Raw genomic sequence first — 20,736 nt, 5'->3', positions numbered from 1 at the left:
AACGAACGCCGCGTTTTCTTGAACGAGAATTCCCCCCTCTCTTTCTTTCTTTCTCTCTCTCTCTCTCTCTCTCTCTCTCTCTCTCTTTCCGAGAGAGATACCATTCCGAAAATTTGTTCTTCAATAACATCGCGAGAAAGGTAGTAGAGCAAATCTGCGTCTCTTTAACAGTCAATTTCACATTTACACCATACAGGCCGGTCGTGGGTCGCACTTCGCGCTTTTGTGGGGAAATGGCGGTGCAATAGCCGCGGTGTCCGCGGGTTGTTTTGGTACAAACTGATCAGAGACTGCAAGCAAATGGACATCTCGAGCATGCTCGAGGTAGAGGTAAAGGAGGAGACGGAGATTAAGGAGAATGGTGAGAAGACGGCGTCGCAGCGAAAATTGTACCCGGGTTTATTTCATTGCTCTAACCTACTTGTTTCTTTTAGTAACACCAGGGAGGGACCAGGTATCCAGCACGACCAGCGCGGCTGCCACACCGATCTCCCAGGAAGAGAGCAATTACTACAAGCTTGTGTTTGGCGGTGGTTAGCTTTCTCTCTTTCGAAGAATTTTTTATTTGGAATGAATAAGTCTTAGTTTTAGTTTCACTGTTTTTTTTTATTTACATTTTAGAATTGAAATTTATTATTGAAAAAACAAAAATTATATAAAGATATCAATGCTCCTTTTAATCACAACAGTTGAAGATTACAATGTAGATATTTTTCAATGCTTTCAGATATTTCATCTGTACGATTTCGAAGACTCCATTGTACAGCTTGCGATATGCATATTGGTTCTGCGCCAGCTCAAAGTGATAATATGTTTCAACATCCTGTGCTTCGCACATTGTTATGTGCAAATTGTCGTGAATTTTATGGAGATGGTACTTTTGAGCAAGGTAATATAATAATGGTATATTTTATAGTGTTTGTACTTTCAGTATTTATTTTTATTCATAATATGTACTTTCAGATATGCTAATTTATTTATGTTTTACATTCTCAGGTGATGATGCTACAGACATGTTCTGTAGATGGTGCGCAAACGGTGGCAATTTATATTGCTGCTCATACTGCAGCAATACATTTTGTTATAAATGTATAAAAAGAAATTTTACAGCCTTGATAAGAAAGAAAATTGAAGCAGACGAAAAGTGGAAATGTTTTGTATGCCATCCAAGCGATTTGTATAGCGCGAGGGCTGTATGCTGGGCTTTGCTTGAACATGTACAGACAATGACAAGGTATTGTTACATGTACAATATTATAATATACAATATTATAATATTAATATTAGAAATATTAATTTTCATTAAATGGTCACTTTATTAATCAAAATCAAAATATCTGTAATATATTTTAGGATACTAAAAAATGACAAGAAATTGAGCGCCGCGGAATTCGATAGAAAAATGAATTTGGATGAATCACCGTGTTGCCCACGTAGAAGGAAACGTAAGCGTCGAAGACTAGGATCTAATTCCGAGGAAGAGGATGAAACTTATGTACTTGAACATGAACCCAATGGATTATCGACACAACGTAAACAATTCAAGAACTTTAGAGTACCGGTTAAAATAAATCCGAACGGCAAAATCAAACCGAACATTACAAAACTACAGCCGATTCCCATTAGACCACGTCCTTCTTCATATTTGACCGGCCCATCACAGTCTGTAAAATGCGAAAGTTCAGTCGTCAGTTCATCGGAGGGCATCGTTCTTCCGTCGTCTAGTATGATAAATTCGACTAAATCATCGAGATACGAATCTAATGTATTGCAGCAACCTTCTTTGTATCATACAACTTTTATGAACAGTGCAGGATCCAATACTTACATACGAACACCCACTGCAGTGAATCCTTCAATTCGAAATCGGCTCATTCTTCCGGCATCATCACTTCCATCGCCGCCGCCGCCGCCGCCGCCAGTACAGTCGTCATCTTCGTACCAGTCGCTGCCGCCGCCACCGCCATTGTCGTCAACCTCATATCAATCGCAATCGGTTCAACCTTCACAAAACACAATGGTGTCTATACCCAATCCGACATCCGACAAGCGTGGCAAATCACTCTTTCTTCTTCCAAAGCCGAGAAAAATGAATTTAACGTTGACTCCCAATATAATTGATCTCGACAGCGATTCCGATGACGAACCGAAGGTCGTTGAACAGCAAAATTCAACGATGATCAATGCGGATGATGACGTTGTAGATATTTCCTTCGGCAAGGTGGTTCCTGTTGCTCTTACTTGGGAGAATAGCGACGATGATGCTATAGTTAAAAAGGAGCAGCCTTTGCGAGAGATGTGCACGACTTTGACGATGAATGTCACTTCCTTCAGCGAAACAATGTTGCCACATAGTCAAGAACTCGATAAACTTTTAAGTGACGTGAAGGAAAAAATGCATTGTTTCTTCGAGCTAGACAAAGTGATCGAAGACGTTGAATTGGCAGCGCAACAAAAGGTTAAGCAATTCTGTCGGAATATGCGTGACACAGTCCTCCAATTGGCGAATATCAATGATAGAATAGTACGCGAATACAATGAATGGAGAAGACTTATTAAGACAGAAACGCAAACGCCGTCTTCGATCAACGAAAACGAATTAGTGTCCCAAGAAAACGTAGATATTCCTTTAGATATGATTTGTGTTAACGATTCTGATACTGAATCTGAATACGAAGCATCGATATATCGAATTAAGAAACCATCCGACCTTGTTAAGAGTGGTAATATTGTTGAAAACTTATTATTTCCTAAAAAAACAGTTATACATCGTGGCACCGGTGATAATAATGTGCATTTGTCTGTGGACAAAACGACTCAAGTGTACAATATCCCAAGGGATTATGAGAAATGTATCTCTTACTCTGTCTTGACAAAATCTAATGATTCAAAAACAGATGCTAGTGTCTCAAAACAAATGTCAACACCAGATAAAAACTTTGGCAAATATGAGGAGCAGTTTATTTTTTATTTGCAGCGCATTGAAGATCATGGCATTCAAATAGAGGATAAAAACAGTTTGGTAGACTCAGATGAAATACCATTTCAAGAGATAGAAACAAATTCATCATTTATTTCACATTTACTTCAAAATACAGATTCATCTGTTATCATACCTACTGATGAGTCAAAAATCTGTGATGAAGAAAGAAGTAAGAAAAGTGATATGACTGATTCTATTGATGCAGTGAACAACGTAACTAAAACATTAAAAAGCACAATTAATGATGACCAAGAAATTCTTAATGAATTGAATTCTAATATTAGAATACAAGAAAATGATATCAGAATACAAGGAATGATACTACTTGACGAGAAATTACAAAAGACTCACAATAATACAGACGAAGAAATGACATCGATAAATAATAAAGATCCAAAATCAAGTAAAATTGTTAGTAATATGGTAAACATGAAAGCATCTACTTCAAAGAGTAATGAGGACGATTGTACTATTATCGATAATTAATGAGGAGCATTATTAAATTGCAATTCATAATAACGCGTTTTTTCATTTCTAATTTTTTAATCTTTTGAACAAATTTTGTGTAAAAATTGTATAATATTTTATTTGTAAATTTTAGAAAGCTATTTGAAATAAAAATAATATCAAGTAAACTTATTTCTAAGGAAAACTGCGTTTATTTTGCATTTTTTTTGTAAGGATATATTTTTCTGGACATGTTAAGTACCTACATAGATATATATTTCTCAGATATATCATACATAGATATTTCTTTATTCGGAATTTTCGTAGGAAATAATAAATTTTGATCACACAATACAATTTCATTATTCAACAAAGAGATGTATTTAATATGGTATTATATTTCTAATAATTTTGTTTTATCTCGAAAGAAAAAGTTCTACTTTCAAGATATTGAACCTGTAGTAGAAAAGATGAATATTATAGAAATTAAATAACATGTGTTGTGCATAATCTTTTAATATCTATATTATTCAATATCTTTAAAGAAGATAGTTTTATTAATGAAATCTTAAATTAGATATACAACGTCTTTTTTATCAGTCTGCTTAAAAATTTATTTCGTGTATTACTGTTGTAATAATTGATATAGATCTACTTATTGCAAATCAAATACTGAATTTTTTGTTTACATGTAAATATCATTGAAAGATGTTCGATAGAGGAGAATTTATTATTTCAGTTTACACTGCAAATAGCACAAAGTCTGAAGTAAAAAATATAATTATATGTATTAGAAAGTAAAAACATTTATTTCTTGTTTTTATTATTAAAACAGCAAAAATTGTGTAAATTTTAATTTGCGTCACAGTGTGATTATGCAATTTGTATACTTTTGTATATAAAAACTCGCTCTGTATAAAGAACGTATAAGTAAAAGACTTTGCTTTTGCGATTATTATTATATTATTGCGTGATGTGCGCAGTTAACCGTTGAATGATGCATTTGTACGCGTACATATGCTATATAATGTATGAATACGAATATTATATCTATTCGTAGATACTTGCGTATATTTGTGAACCATGCGTTTGTATATGTACGCAAATTTTGTGAGAGGATAAGTGTACGAAAAAAATAAATTGTTTTCTATAATACATACATTAGAGATTACTTTAAATTTAATATAGTTTATGCAACGTAAGAGAATAATAGGTAGAAAAGAGAGAGTAAGAGAGTAAGATAGAAAGCATCGTGATTACGTCACAAAACATTTTCTTTCGGCTGTAAACGTTTCAATAAATAGGACAAAATTTCGTCTAATGTTTGTTCAGCTCTATCTAAATAAATTTAGAATAAATAAGTCAATGCGGAATAAAATTGTTTTTAAAATAACAATTACATCGATCATTTTTCTTCCCGTATTTTTTATTTTATTTTTCTTGTATACATATATATATATATATAATATCAACTCACAGAAACGTAACATTGGTCAAGTAGACGTTTTATTTGTAGTATATTAATATCTATTCAATTTATGTTACATGTAAAGATGCTTGTAAATCTCGCTGTAATGGTTTTTCATAGAAAGTTTTCCGTCTATTCATATCTTGATAGTTTTATGAACATAGCGATTGTATAAAAAATGAATTTACAGTATAAAAAACTAAAGAAGTATTATAGTCACATGTATTTTTTTTTGGACGTTTACACATAAAAAGAAATTCTATTTTTCTTTTTATTATTGCGATACGCAAATAAGTTTATATATTTGTCATGGCTACTTACACTTTTATAATTAGAAATGTAAAAACTGATGATATAGCTCATAGAAAGTACTTGAGCAAGTAATGATCTTTATAATACATATAATGGTTCTCATATAAATAATAACATTACTAAAAACAAAAGAATGATAATGTAGTTGGTTTAGATTTTACAAATTAATGAATTAAATGCGCAATGCAACAAAAATACACATGAGCACGTCATCGGCAATTTGTATCTCTTGAAGTTTATGCGTTGCAGCGTCATTCCTAAAATTCTTCATTCGTCCTCATAGATCACTTCTCAGTATCGAAATTGACCTTTTTTGCCCATTCCGTTATGATACACCCTTAGCGGCATGTAATTCCCATTTCCGTTCATTGCTGTATTTGGAAAATTATTTAAAAAAATTATGGAAACGATGAAAATTAGAAATATAACACGAATTCGCGGAAATAACTGACAGACATCTTCATGATCCATGCAGACAAAGAGGAACATTCCACGGAAATGTGCATAACTGATCTTTTTTCCGATCGTGACGAATCGTTAAAATCGGAGAAGACAGTTTTGAAAATTTCCGCGTTTAGAAAAAGAAATATTATTAGACACAGACATATAAGATATGTACATATTTCGAACAATACAAAGTCGAAAATCTCGATTATGTTTGATCACTTACTCAATTCGTAGTCTTTTATGGCAGCTTGCAAAGTTAAAATTACGATGCATATGTTAGAAAAGTATGATAAACTTAATTGTACATTACATGTGTATAATAGAATACCGCTTACCTTGTACAATCGTGGGAGGTTGACGAGGACCTTGAATAGTGTGTGCATGACATCTCGGTTTCAGTAGACCATGATATAAGACGAAATACAGACCGGCAACGACGGCTGCCGCTATCGCCATACAACGATACACAAATCTCAGCGATTCTACGATATCCTCGTCACCAAAATTAATATAAGCACCGACGACGGCTCCGAGGCACCGGCCTGCGCATTGAATAGAACAGTCAATATAATTCTTCATACTTATTGATTGTTTAAACGTATATCGTTATAAACGGCGAGGCATACCGACGCAAAAGTGAGCTATCACAGGTAACGCTTGGGCAGTCACAGTTAAATGACGCGGTACCAAATGTCTCAGGTAGAGAATGGCAGTAACCCACATTATTCCTAAGGTGAATACTTCTAGAGCCTCCGTGATTAGAGACCACCAAGGCTCTGACACGAGGCTCAATACGGTGAACCTATTATTATATTATTATTGATCAATTGTATTAAATTTTTCAAATAAATGTGAAAACTCAATAAGAAGAGATTTTTCTTCTAGATTTGCAATTATTATCAGATTAGAAAAACTTACCTACCTGATTATGTACACCGTAAAGGCAGTGATGAGAAGATTACTATGTCCACAATAATCCACAAGATGTTCCGATTTCCAGAGAAACAGGAACGCTGGAACTGCTCCTACAGTCATAGCGACACCAATGGAAAGTTCATCGCCCCCTAGTTTTTGCAGATGCCTATGCGACGAAGAAAAGAAATAATGTTTAATGTTCTAATCGCGGCTTAACAAACGATTAAATTATTTTATCTGATGATTTTATCTTATTTATCTCATTGAAATCTTACAAAGGCAAGTAGCTGTCCATCGCGCTCCAGAAGGTCCCCATAACTAATAGGATAAAGACCAAGGCAGCGGTCTCGCTGCCATACCTCTTGATAGCACTCATTGGTAGCGCCAGCATGCCGCTTCTCGTGTGCCACCACCATTCGGGTGGACTGAGCGGCATGCCGTTCGCTGACAGGGCGATGACAGCCGTAAGGATCATGAGCACAGCGTGCAAAACGAGCGGTAGCCAATAGGCCGGTCCGATATCGTTCGTTAAAGTACTCAGATAGCCGGTTAGCGGTCCTAATAGAGCGAAACCGAGAGAGCCAAAGGCCAATTGACGTCCCACGTCGCCGCGACCGCATGACGTCTCCCTCGTCGCGATCACCACCGCCGCGTCGATTAGAGCCACGGCAGTCGTCGGGAAGATATCTGCGATCGAACGTACGAATAGATACATCCAAAACGCCGCTTCCGCCCAATCTCCAGTACGTTGACACTGGCTGTCCGCCAACACGCTGTCTGAAATTTATATTATCGCCGGTACAAAAGAAAAATTTTCTATTTCTCGTTGCTGTCAGCGTGGAAAATAGAGTCGTCAAAATTCAAGATAGAACTAAATTTCTAAGTAATTGCACCTAAGTTATTACCTGGAAGAGTATACGGATCGACGAGATCGCATTCAATGGAGCAACTCTGATTAAATTCAGCCATTCTGATTTCTAACTCGGGCGGTATTCGACAGGCAAAATACTCAGTCATAGGATATGCGCACCATTCCTCTTCATTTTCAGGATTCAATGCCTGTCCAAGACTACCGTTTACTGGCAAAACACCGGAATATTCTGTATAAACGTGACACATGATATTGTCATCTTCATCTTTATAGCATAGATGTGGTGGCTCGTTCTCGGCCATGACATAACGACGAGTTTTTTTCGTCTCTTCGCGATCTTCCTGTGAAAATTATAATGTATATAATTATACATACACGCTGATTACAATTATCTGTTTTAAAATTTTATTTTTACTGCGAGAAAAAGAGAATATTTCGCTCCTTTCTGGATGCATGTAAACGATATTTTCAGTTAAAGGATTAAAAGTTCTATTTATACTTTTATTTATTTAGACTTTTTATAATTTATATATATATAAAAGGGAGATTATAAATTATATATTAGAAATATAAATTATATATGACATTATATATAAATGTCATAATTTATAATTCTAATTTATATTTTATCGCATCGCATTTATCTTGTAACACAAACAGTAGGAGATACTTTATTGTAACCATGGCCTTACCGACGCATAGAGTTCACTGTATAGTGGTGCGACTGTGGTCTCGCCGCTGCCGTCGAAGAAATCAGCTTCAGGGTCGACGGCGCTTTGGAAGGTCGTTGTGTCAGCAGCGAGTTCTGAACGCCATCGTCGCCAGCCGATTGGGTAGCAAACGTAGTTGCAGTCTTTCAGCAGCATGATGCCCACCCCGCTTTCGTCATCGGTCCAACGATGACAACCGAAACGGTCTTCGCATCTTTCTTGCCGCACCTAGAGAATGTGGTTACGTTTATTACAATTTGATATTATTTATACTTATTGTTAGAGTGAAAGAGAATAAGAATATTTTGATTATAAAATATATTGTCATCACATTTTTAATTCTACGTATACAGTTAAAATATTCTCCAGATGTATATCGTTTTCTCTCAATATTCTTTACTCTTTATCTATCAGTTTAATCATTTAACTTCGCACCATCGCTCCCCGCCGATCGCAATTGAACTTGAGACCTGGACCCTTCCCGGCTGATGACAGAGTACGATCCACGGAGGGTACTAGCAATAATAGTGAATAAAAAAGTGCCGAGAAGATGCAGGCGACGGCGATCATTACACGAAGGTAACGACCCGTCGACGATTTGTCATTGTTGCTCTGATGGCCGGCAAGTTTGTCGGCGATCGGTCCCGCTATCAACGGTCCCAGTATCGCCACTGCCGGCGAGATCATCGACACGAACCTGACATTTTCGATGCTCAGTCCCACCTTCGTCATGTGAAGTGGAAGAAATGGAAAGAGACAGCCGATGCCTGAAGAAGAATAATTGTGGATCGTTAGAAGTCGTCCGAATTGATCGAACTAAAATGATTGTTTTTGCGATGTTGATCGATACTTACCTCCAAAAAAGACGAACAGAAGACATTTGAGTGATATCAGATTTGTGTTGATGAACTTCTTCTTCGGCAAGTCCTTTTCTATGTCCATCTTTTCCGTCGACGCCATCGTGGCCATCGGGAACGAGCAACCGGGTCAGTCTTACTCGGAAACGATGTGCGGGTGTGTCGATCAATCAGGACGACCTGGGGTCGTCTACTATGCTGACTGATCACCTATTTCCATCGCGATGCGTCCATTCTGCGTGCGCTTGAGATGCCAAAGAAAAAATTATGTGCAGATAATAGAGTTATTTTTAAATATTTATGAATAAACACATAATAGAGCGAAGAATGAATACTTCTCGTTAATATAAAGCTATTTCGATAAATTACAAAATTTCAAATATAATTAGCAGATATATTTTTATTTTACTATTAAGTAATTAAAATTAAAAACGGAATATTGCAAGTAATATTAATTATTAGAATTTCGCACTCTATATATATAGAATTACAGTTACATATTTGCAATCTTCATTGTAAGAATAAAATAAATAATTAATCATATTTGAAATATTTGTTTTTATATTAATTATATGTAATTATTATTCTATAATATTATAATAATTTTATAAGATATTAATTATATAATTAATCATATTAATACACTTATATAAAAACACTATGACAACCTCGGTTGACTGAGCGAGGTCGTCACGCGTGCGAATCAGCAATCAGCCACGTGTAATCGGACAGGAAGACGATCGCACCTGCACGCGCGTGCGGACATCAAAGGCAACCCATGCGGATGTGATATCGTCACATCGATTCTTAACGCGTGACAATGAAATCATTGTACCATATTTATATACCTTGACCTGATGGTGTTCAAACATGCTACTGAAGTAAATTACCTATCAAATATCCCGAATATGTATGTGGACTTTCGTATAAGCCTTACTTTCTCTTCTCATCATATGCAAATGTATTCCTAGTACATTTCAAAGCGTACGAAAAGACTTGTCGAATGTTACTCCAAGTACGTTCAGGTGAAATGAGAATCCAATTACAAGAATTATAAAATTAGTGAAATATCTAACGAGACTTCCCACTCGTCCTTTGACGAGAATACGTCGCTGCCAAGCGTCTTTATTATTAGATATCATATTGGAAAAATTCTCCCGTGGACAGAGATTAATATAAATGGCAAGTTCAGTTCACAAAAAGAAAGATAGTAGGTCGCAATTAATATTCCACAACATGTGATGTTTTTTGCAGCTTGCGGTGATATGAAAGCGAAAAAACAGGTTTAATCTAGAATCTAGAATATGTAATAAAATTATTTCGACGTGTCAAATATCCGTTACATGAGGAAAGAGAGATCGAGGCATTTACTTCTATCGAATCGTAAAGTTTCCTTGTACACTAGAGATGACATTTATCCATGAATGAGCGCGTATATGTATATCTTACAAATTGTAAATTTATGCCAAGGTAAAACGTGCGCGTCGATGTTCTTCAAGTACTATATCAATCTATCCGATCCAAATGCAATGAATTCGGGACATTCAAGGCGTGTAGCTGTGTGTGACATATCGGTATTCCTATATACATATGTTTATGCACGTATTGTGATAATTGATTTTCACCAAGAGTGCTGATGATATATTAATTACATTATAACAAACTGCTGTCATATACCGCTAACTATATTACGGCTTTCATATAAAATTGATCTGTATTAAGTTAATACGTTATTTTTAGAATTTCGATATAATTGATAAAGTTTCGCTTTTTTCGCAAAAACTCCCTGTCGTGTATAAAAAAGATTATGGTAATTAATACTCCAAATAATAAAAATAAAAATTAAAGATCTAATATTCTGACAACGCATTTTCAACGCGATCTATTTCTTAATCGTAATGTTCGCCCGAGCTTTTTTTATATTCCAAAAAGATTTTATTCTTATTCTTTTTATGTATCATTCTTCAACGATTATGCATACAGTAAGAGGAGCTGCGAAAAGGGGAGCGCACGGTTGAATGGTCGCCCAGCAGGCGTGATTTATCTTCGTATGTATATCCCCCTGTGTCGTTCCGGATTGATTACGTCGCCGTCGTAATTGTCGTCGTTACATATAAGAGATATACTTGGTTACATAGCTCACGACTAAGCTATCTCGCCATTCTTTCAACATGCATTTCTCCTCCTACGTCGACCCGTAATTAAATGACCGCCTGCTCTTCGTTCGGTCGATCAGCATCTTCCGTTCCGCAAATTTGGCATGGTCAGCAACCGCAAAAGAGTAAAGTAACAAGTGCGAATTTCCGCCGAAGGAATAAACTTTGGTCTTGTTAGAGAAAATCTCTTTACATTGGCTGCAAATCTAATTTCAAATTTGAAATCATTATATCTGCTGATTTTTCATATGTCGACAAAAATCTATAGGTGTTATTGACATTATTGTTATATTTTATTTGTAGAAATTTATTTAAATATTTAAAAACTTATAATATTTAATATTTAAAATATTAAATATTTAATATTTGAAAATAACTTTGATATAGTATATAATTACTTTTTGTATTTTGCTTATCAAGTTCATATTTATAATTTATTTTAAATTTTGCACAAAAATTTTTATAGAAATATATTTAGTAAGGAATTTCATTTATTTTAATTATAACATATGTTTTAACATTTATACAAGCGGTGGCAGCATTCTTTGCTCCCAAGTTATGGGTGCAATTGACTGCAATTGTGACATAAATTCTATGTTTTAATCTAGGGAATCGGTTCGTCGATCTTGAAATGACTATGAAACAAGTTAAAACGAACAGTGCGTGTACTGGAACAGTCCTAAGTAGGTTAACGACAGGTTACGGAAGCCTCCAATGTTTCTGCGCGTTTTAAAGAAGCGACTATCGTGCTTGCCGGTCATAAACCTGATTCCGACACGAAAATTCATACAATTCCCATTTCAACAAATAAGAACAAGTTATAAAATGTAACAATAATGTCAAGCTTATCAAACACATTATGATTCTTCCGAGAAGTTTAATTGTCAATATTTACTAGCAGTATATTGATTACTTGATCAAATATCCCCGAATGAGAGCGTTAAATTTATTCATTTCGTATCAAGATGAAACGTATTTTGATTTTCAGCACGATTCACGAGATGATTTTCTAGTCAAGAAACTATAGGCGTAAAGATTCCCGCGTGTTTTCCATACGTATTATGATGGTCGTCTATAAATAGACGTGTGAACGCTTTTTAACTAGGCGAGATTCATCTAATCTAGCTTTATTCGATCCGGCGTTTCGATGAGACGGAAGTTATATAGTTTACGTTAAATGCGATAATAGAATACGCGTTTAACATCTCTTATCTGACTCAATTTTTTGTTTATACATACACAGGTATATATTCATATATACAAATATATATTCTATGATTTTAAGATATTTCTATAATAAAAAGCTACAATATGTAGACTAAAAAATGAGATGATTTTTTTCTCACGGAAATTATTTCTACATCTATTTTTCATAAGTTATATTATTAAATAATTCCAAGCTCTTCAAACTCGCGAATTTGTCTAAAGCCAACGCGGAGATAAACATCCGATATTCTGCGCGATGTAATACGTTAATTTTGGATGAATAAGCTTTTTCTTTCTTGCACATCTAGATGTCCTCCACAAGAGAGTTACGTTACATCATCGAGAACAGGTCTCCGATTACGTCAATATCCAACTCCGTCAGTATACAGTCACGAGTAACCAAATATTCTTTGAATCTTTGTGATCATAACATATATTGCGATAAAGCCGAATCTTTTAACAATAATTCTTACACGCTTATCATATAAATCATAAAAAAATCAATGATATATCTTACCAACCGTAATATAAATTCTAAATTCTTCTTCCTGGAAACACTAAGCCGATACGTGAGAAATACAATCACGAAAGTCGCTGTTTACTTATTTTCAGAGTTGAGTTCTTTGTGGTTTCTCCTTCATACATTTTGTATTTAGTTCCATAATTTTATATTTATGAAAGTAAGTCTATTTATGAAAGCATCTATAAGTATTGATGGAATGTCAATAACGATAAAAGCTGACAATTCGTTTCTTTTAGATTGAACGTGGATGGGCGTAATTTGAACAGACAGGTTCTCCAGAATGCATTAAATGTTCAAATCAAAGACTACTTTCCTTTGATGAAAAGTGAAAGATTTTTTTTTACTCCTCTTTCGAACAAAGAGCACACTCACCTTTTTTCAGAAGACTATTACCTACTCTATACCTATAAAGAGTCTGGACAATGAACGGATATTCTCGCATCATTTCTTCTCATTTTCTTGATTCCAATAATGGGACGTATTACCTCGCAGCATTAAAAAAATCACGAAACGTTCATAGGTGAAAACATAAAAGTTTTTTCTCGTAAATAACGTTGCAAAAGGCCTGAGCTTGAATAATGAGGAATAAATCTTTCCAAAAGAAATTTGCATATCCATATAAAAGATCGAGCACACTTTGAGTCTCTAAAAATAGATTGTTTTATTCAACCTATGGTTCAATTGCGCGTACCTTGTGATTAAATAAAGCGTGAAAAATCAACACGTTGTAAACATCGTTCAACAACATCTTGAGATATATATGTATATAATACACAAGGTATCTTATATATATATATATATATATATATATATATATATATATATATATATATGATAAATTTATGAAACATGTTTAGTTAGAAAAAATGTAGACGGTAATTTAGCTTTTTAAAATTACAACACAAGCTAGTTTAATATTTACAATTAGTTATCTTAAAACATAACATGTATAGTCGATCGCGTTATAATTTTTGTTATTCAAGATCTTCTTAAGATAAGAGCGAGCAAGTTTTCTCTCAAGGCAATCTTCTATCGTAACTTCCTGTGCGCTATATGACGTATCCTGTATCGTTTACTGTACTTTACTTTGAAACAATCATCGAAGTTGCATGCATTCTCAGGATGTCACGCGATACGCAATGCGTGATTTCACATAATTATTATATATCCTTATTACACGGAATGTTATCATTACGCGTATACGACCTTCCGCCTACAGAGTCTAACGTGTACGACTCACAAAATTGGGTTAATGAAATCATAGAGGAGGAAGAAGTTACTGGCGCATGTGTGAGCTTTACCGGTTCGGCAACGATGGCGATGACCCTTTTCACGGAATTTCGCACGGAAGGCAGATTATTCTCTTCAACAGTGAGTTGCGACATTAATAAGGCGTGGTAATCACGAGCATTAAGATAATTATATGACATCGCGTTTTTTTTTTTTTTTTTTTTTCATTAATTTTACGAGGCATCGTCTTCTATATCTCTCGCTCAATGATGGACGTGACACTTTTCGGGTGGAGCGCGGAAGGGAAGAGTGACCGCTTTTTTATGAGTCGATAATGGAAAAATTCTCATATTAACGCCGCGAATAAAGCACATATTTGCGATAATGTGTGCGTACATATATATGTATGTGTTTGCGTTGGAATGTACACACAGAAACGCGACAGTGTAACGGAAATTTGTGGAAAACGGGGTAAATTCTTCTCGTGTCTGAAAAGAGATGAAAAGCCGTAATCGAATTGAACTATTTTAATATCTTTCGGTAGAAATGAGGTTGTAATAATTTTACGCGCGCGTACGATAGATATGGAGGAAAAAAATATAGCAAGTTTTTTCGGAAATTTATTCTAACTTCCTTAAAAAAATAACAAAAACTACTGTTATCAAAATATTTCCTTTCCGTTTATATTGTCACCGCCTGCATAGTCCTTGAAAAACATTGCCGACATCGTGTAACCGTTGAAGTCCGCGTGTCGTAACGTTGACAACCAGACTACAGATCAGCTTGCCGTATGCTTCAGGGTCACGTTTATATCAAGCGATGACGCTAAGTCACTCAAATATCTTTCTTTTCGATAAAATCATTAATTTTAGGAAGAAAACAATTCGCCTGCAATTTTTTAGAGGAAAAAAAACAGAAGAGAAAAAAATTCATTATAAATTATCTTCAATCTTTTTTAATAAAAATTCTGTTTTTGCACTAGGTAGACTGAGTATGCATAAACATTATGTATGTATAAACATTTTCAATGTTTAAAAAAAAATATACTTTGTATTCAATTTTTTCTTATACATAAAAGTATCTTCTTTAAACATTTTTCAAAAGTAAAAAAAAAAAAAAAAAAAAAAAAAAAGATATGGAACAATTGTGTCTAGACAGAGATTCTCGCACGTGAATAAATAGTTTATATTCCATAGATAAACGAGAACTATTTTTATCCGAAGACGGATATCATTCATTCCGTGATTTATCGCACGCTTTTCACATAGATGTAGATTGTCTATGTTTCCGCGCGAACTCCAAACAATGTCTAAAAATGGACCTGCATCCCTACGAAACAGCGATTCAATAGAGAAGCAGTGGTGTGAGACGTGAGACACATGCAGGGACAGATTTCACGATCGATGCGAATTATTCATTCAAGCCGTTGCACGACCGAGCACCTAATTCCGCCCCATCGGTCCCGTCTCCCCCTCCTCACACTTACTCATGGGGCTGCACCCCTCGGATGATGGTGCTCCGAGAGAAATTGCATGACGGGGGAACTTGCTTTCCCAGCATACCTCTATAGAAATGGTAAATACGATGCGCTGAATAATCGTCCGATTTTATATGGCGTAATTCCGCTCGTATAATCTGACGATGGCGCGCGTTTGGACCTGTTGAGGTATCTAAACTTTTTTTTTTTTTTTTTTTTAAACGCGATAAATTAAATTACGAATTAACCAAAAACAAGTAAATATATTAAATCAAATCAATTTTAAATACGTAAATTAAATAAGGAAGAATACATTAATACGAAATGACAGAAAGTGGCTATAAAGTCAGGCATCCCCATGCAAGTATAAGCATTACTTTTCTTACTGGTCGATTGTGAAAAAACTTTTCAGCGCATACAAAGAGGAAATTATCTTACAGTCGGAAACTTTCGCCGATAACGTTATTACGCGTTTACTCACAGTTGTACAAAACAATCCAGCAATTCGTTTTGAGCATTCCGTTGGTCTCGACGCGCTCGCGCTTTATATATTCTTATATAAATCCGGACATTGGTATCGTGTTGACGCGATCGAAAATTCCTTGCGCAATATTTCTTCGTGGAGTCGTATATGTAAGACTGGTAAAGACGGTAGTACTTTTCCAATAACCGATTCTGCATTGGTTTCGCAAAGTTCCTCGGGGCACAATAGCAATACTATCGTAGAGGACAAGATTGCTGCCGATATTATGAACTTTGGTATACAAAGATGTTTTCCGGAAGCCCGCATATAAAACTGATGGATCTAGTTAAAGGTTCAAACGTATTTGTGCATCACAAGATGTGCATCATAGATGCTTTCCTTCTTTATAAAGAAATTATATTGCGCATATAAAAGATTATAAAAATAATCATAAACCATTTCCGTATAAAAGAATGAATAAAAAACGATAAAAAATATTTTATAAATAAACTTTTACTTGTAATAAAATTAATTAAATTTCTTTTTTATCAATAATGATAGGTTACATTAAATCATACTATTAGCATTAATTTCTAATAATAGCTCAATTTGTTCAATTATGATATTCTAGATAGCTGCACCGTTATATCGCTTAATAATGGAAGCTGTAAAAAAATTGTTGGTCCTGTGGTCTATAAAAATATGAGCTCAATTTTGCCTCGCCATTTCATTTTTGTAACCCGATCACATACACGGTGTCAATAACGCACGATCGATGCCGTGCGCATTCTGCACACTGTTTATTTTCTCCGGAGGTAAAACGCACAGAGGATGCCCGGCATGTATTTACCACGGATAACGGAACCACGACGATGTGTTGGAGCAAGAGAAAAAGGATAAGGAACGGGAAGAGAGAGAAAGAGAGGAAAGAGAGAGCAAGGCGAATCGAGAGACGGAAGAATGGCTGATATAGAAAGAGGTACTTCGAGGAAACGAAGAACCTGGTGTAGCAAAACTGTACAATGTCCGTTTGCGATTTTGCGATAAGAATAATGTAACGTCAATGCGCATGTAAGATACGCTGTAAAGATCTTTAATAAATATAGCGAAAAGTCAATTTAAACGATTTAGTACAAGAATAAAACAAACCCATAATTTGTAGGATTCACTTCATAATTTCATACATAAAATAAATTTTACAATTTGTTATAATTTACCTCTTTACATAAACGCAAATAGGGTAATTATAAATTATAATTAATTTTGATAATATCAGTAGAATATTTTGTGTATTTTTTTTTAAATTAAACTGAATTAAATTTATTCAAAGTTGGCGATATTTAACGCAAATTTTAAATATATTCAGGAACATTTGGTGGGAAAAATGATGTCGCTCATATGAGTATTTCTGTTTAAAAATAGATACTTTTAAGTTGTGGCTAATGCATCCAGCGTAGGTGCAACTGACCTTAGATGGGTGCTCGGTCGCGAGGCGAACGCACGCGTTACGCGCGAAGTGACACGAGCGTTACTCCTGGCTGCTGGCGTATAATAGCACACCGTATGTATTATACTATACAACACCATACGAATGTGGTAGAACGAGAAGATCTTGTATATGATAAGGAGGCGGTGCATAGAAGTCCTACGAACTGGTGGCAATGGTGCTCGCGTCACCGGTCGACTCGATCGGAGATTATTTTCTGAAATAATCGGCATTTAAAATGGCGTAATCGATATTGCCCATTCGCATGCTATTTTGCAAAGATTACGAACCATTTCTAGTTCCAAGAAAACAGAAATAAACAGTACTTTAAAAGTATCGTGAATATAGAAATCTATCAAAAACCGCTAAAAAAACAGAATGGTTTTCCCTTAAAAATTACGAGCTATTTTTAATTCTAGAAAAAAAAGATAAGCAGTAGCTTTAAAAGTATCGTGAGCAGAAATCTATCAAGAGCCTCTAAAAAAAAAAAAAAAAATAATAGAATGGTGTCCCCTTATCTCGTCGGCGGACGTGTCACGCATTATTCCCTCGATTATTTTCAAAGAAAATGTTAACGATCCTACAAAATGTCCCGCAAATCGTTTTCGTCGGTGGAACAGGAACTCTAGATAGTACCTGCTCGCGGATCGATATAAACTCGAGCATCGTTTCTTCTAATCCGTAATATTCTCATATCGCATCATCAAATGTGATTGAAACTAATGATGATTCTAAGCCTCTACTTCTAAAAGCTATCAAATATCTATACGACATTCTATTTCATTAAGAGATGATAAGTATCTAGCAGTATTTATCCTATATGTTAGATAAAGAGATTTCCTTTTTTTTTATATTGATGAATCGGTTTCATATTAAATTTGCCGGAAATTTGTTACTTGAATAATATTCTTATTACTTGTAAGAATAATGTTTTGATAGAGCATAAGTCAATTCCTCTGGGAACGATTTAGTAGAGCAGGAATTTGTTCAGCGACCAGGCGAATTATTAACGATTAACGCGCGTATAGTGATGCAACGATGCATTCCGGGTCATAAGAGGCAAGTGGGGAAAAGAAATTGCCGGATAGTCACGATGTCTATGGAACTGTTTACACTTGAGGCTTTTTGTCGATATTTATGTCGCTGACAGACTCGTTAAAGAGTTAAAAATTAGATTGCTTTTGCACAAGGATAATAAAAAACGAGAATAAAATTATATCATTTAATATGAAACTTGGAATTAATAAACAGTTTCAAATCTTAAGTTTTGAGAAACTCGATTCGTCAAGACGCTCTCGTGCTGACGTGATATTAAAATTAAGTGTGCCAATATTGCTGCTGGAGACACTATAGATCACACACTATATAACTTTAATATCTAACGCACTATGAGCGTTGATTAAGCCGATATGTGGCGAGTGGATCTCGGAAGATATTATTCAGTGATGTTCTTTCGACTTGCCGGTATTAACAACGGTAACTGGCACAAGTATCACGTATATGTATAAATTGTTGAAAATTGCAGCAAAATGCAAATTTTTATTTAACATTACAGTTTTGAGCGATCGAAAAGCAATCGGTCCCGACAAATCAAAGGGAGTCGCCTGAATTTCGAGGAATTAATCAACACGGTCGAGATTCTGGAAACCATGGAAGGACGAACGGGTCCAAACTACTCATCAAGAGGATGTAGTTCGTTAAAAATTGGCAGGGATTTCAATCGAAAAACGAGTCATATAGATTCGAGAATGAGATGAAAGAGAAATGTCGAGGATGAAACGCGACGAAAGTTACTTCGTTATAGTTTGCTTCCATCACGTTATCGAATCTTCGTGTTCGAGAGCATCGTTTACTTCGGAGGGAAGCAGATACATACATCTCGTTACTTGGTGATCCTCGTCAACCAAGTTGCAAGAGATTTCATTAACGGGAACGTTACGAATGACTTTTCGAAATTCCGATTTCCCTACAACAAATTAATTCTAAACGTCAGCAAATGAAGTTTTATGTGAAACAGAATTTAAGTAAATGTTTTTCTTTCACAGAGAAATCAGTGTGTGTGCGTGTGTGTGTGTGTGTGTACGTGTGGTGATTTAATTTCGGAAAAAAATCATCAACTGACGATAAAATAAAATTATAAAAATATAGAATTACGCGATGCAATTTTGAAAGGACTTCATAAATCCGAATTTTTTACCAAAACTTTACGTGGTTAGACGAACGATACTGTCGAGTGCAGTTTTAAATCGATAGCTAACTATCACTTATTATCACTACAATTACACGATAGCATTTTATATAAATTATTCATTAAATAATAAAACATCTAAATAAAAGGGAAATTGATTTAGAAATTCTCTGTAAACATCGCGCGTTTAATGAAAAATCCGTCACTAGAAACACCGTAATAGAATTAGCGTTAACTTACATTACTGCAACCGACCCTTCAGATTAGTCGCACACTGGTTAACCAATTGCGATCGACAATATTGCTCTCATTCTCACAATTCACAGTTATACTAATGCCATAAATAGAGAAGGACGATTACTTAATCACGGAAGAGCGCTAATCCACATTATGCGAGTCCTCGAGATCAGTTACACTGAACGCGTCGATTAGCCACTTTGATTTTCTCATGAAATACACTCGGATTTAATTTTTTTAAAATGGTAATGCTAGCTGTTACATGGGTAGAAGCCTCGCATCAAGTCGGATGTAACGGTAACCTACATTGCACAGTGCAACCAACCCTCTCGAGGTCAGAGATGCAACCCGGGAGGTGTGCGCGCGATCGCATCCCTTGCGAAATCCAATGGAGAGTACATTAATTCAACAACATATACTTACGATCCGGAAGAGCGCGACGATGTGTCCGTGTATGCGTACGTACTCGCTGGCAAACGGACGTCGATCCTCTGAAGGGGAACGCGCGGGAACGATATTACGATGGATAATCGCGCGAGATCACAAAGTGTCACTGGACGCAAGTGTTGGCTATATGCGCGACGAACATCCCACGAGCACCTCATTCCACCACGAAGTCCGGTGAGCGACTGTTGCTCGCGGCTCGCGTCCCGGTGATTCGCGACGCACAGCTCGGCGGCGCGCGTTACGTCGCCGGCCGCCGCGCCGGCTCGGCTCGACTCGACTCGGCTCGGCTCGGCTTGGCTCGGCCCGCTGCCCC

General features: G+C 35.6%; 2 protein-coding genes across 4 annotated transcripts; one reads left to right on the top strand and one right to left on the bottom strand.

The window, feature by feature from the left end:
• The first annotated feature begins 16 nt into the window (after positions 1 to 16).
• LOC140667146 (uncharacterized) lies at positions 17 to 4,987 on the top strand. Of its 2 annotated transcripts, XM_072894868.1 has the most exons (6): positions 17 to 140; positions 197 to 361; positions 435 to 533; positions 728 to 889; positions 997 to 1,234; positions 1,354 to 4,987. In XM_072894868.1, exons 2-6 carry the CDS (start codon positions 301 to 303, stop codon positions 3,467 to 3,469), a joined length of 2,676 nt encoding a protein of 891 aa, XP_072750969.1. In that variant the 5' UTR covers positions 17 to 140; positions 197 to 300; the 3' UTR covers positions 3,470 to 4,987. The 2 variants fall into 2 exon arrangements, with proteins under 2 accessions (XP_072750969.1, XP_072750970.1); XM_072894869.1 differs by lacking the exon at positions 17 to 140 and having other exon boundaries at positions 141 to 361; positions 435 to 530.
• On the bottom strand, positions 4,880 to 20,643 carry LOC140667147 (uncharacterized). Of its 2 annotated transcripts, XM_072894871.1 has the most exons (11): positions 20,400 to 20,643; positions 9,008 to 9,254; positions 8,589 to 8,920; positions 8,136 to 8,381; positions 7,478 to 7,784; positions 6,848 to 7,349; positions 6,580 to 6,738; positions 6,284 to 6,459; positions 5,993 to 6,199; positions 5,881 to 5,904; positions 4,880 to 5,581 (listed from the first exon to the last, which is right to left on the bottom strand). In XM_072894871.1, the coding sequence occupies exons 2-11, from the start codon at positions 9,120 to 9,122 to the stop codon at positions 5,502 to 5,504; spliced, it is 2,148 nt and encodes a 715-aa protein (XP_072750972.1). In that variant the 5' UTR covers positions 9,123 to 9,254; positions 20,400 to 20,643; the 3' UTR covers positions 4,880 to 5,501. The 2 variants fall into 2 exon arrangements, with proteins under 2 accessions (XP_072750972.1, XP_072750973.1); XM_072894872.1 differs by lacking the exon at positions 5,881 to 5,904.
• Between the last annotated feature and the right edge of the window lie 93 nt (positions 20,644 to 20,736).

Source organism: Anoplolepis gracilipes, chromosome 6 (assembly GCF_047496725.1).
Source record: "Anoplolepis gracilipes chromosome 6, ASM4749672v1, whole genome shotgun sequence".
Lineage (NCBI taxonomy): Eukaryota > Metazoa > Arthropoda > Insecta > Hymenoptera > Formicidae > Anoplolepis > Anoplolepis gracilipes.
This window is presented reverse-complemented; position numbering and strand designations above follow the sequence as displayed.

Coding starts and splice junctions, on each gene's coding strand:
- LOC140667146 (XM_072894868.1), top strand. CDS start 301: ATGGACATCTCGAGCATGCTCGAGGTAGAGGTAAAGGAGGAGACGGAG. Junction 362..434: donor GACGGAGATTAAGGAGAATG/GTGAGAAGACGG, acceptor TGTTTCTTTTAG/TAACACCAGGGAGGGACCAG. Junction 1,235..1,353: donor CATGTACAGACAATGACAAG/GTATTGTTACAT, acceptor AATATATTTTAG/GATACTAAAAAATGACAAGA.
- LOC140667147 (XM_072894871.1), bottom strand. CDS start 9,122: ATGGCCACGATGGCGTCGACGGAAAAGATGGACATAGAAAAGGACTTG. Junction 8,382..8,588: donor GCGATCGGCGGGGAGCGATG/GTGCGAAGTTAA, acceptor CACATTCTCTAG/GTGCGGCAAGAAAGATGCGA. Junction 5,905..5,992: donor ACCTCCCACGATTGTACAAG/GTAAGCGGTATT, acceptor TAACTTTGCAAG/CTGCCATAAAAGACTACGAA.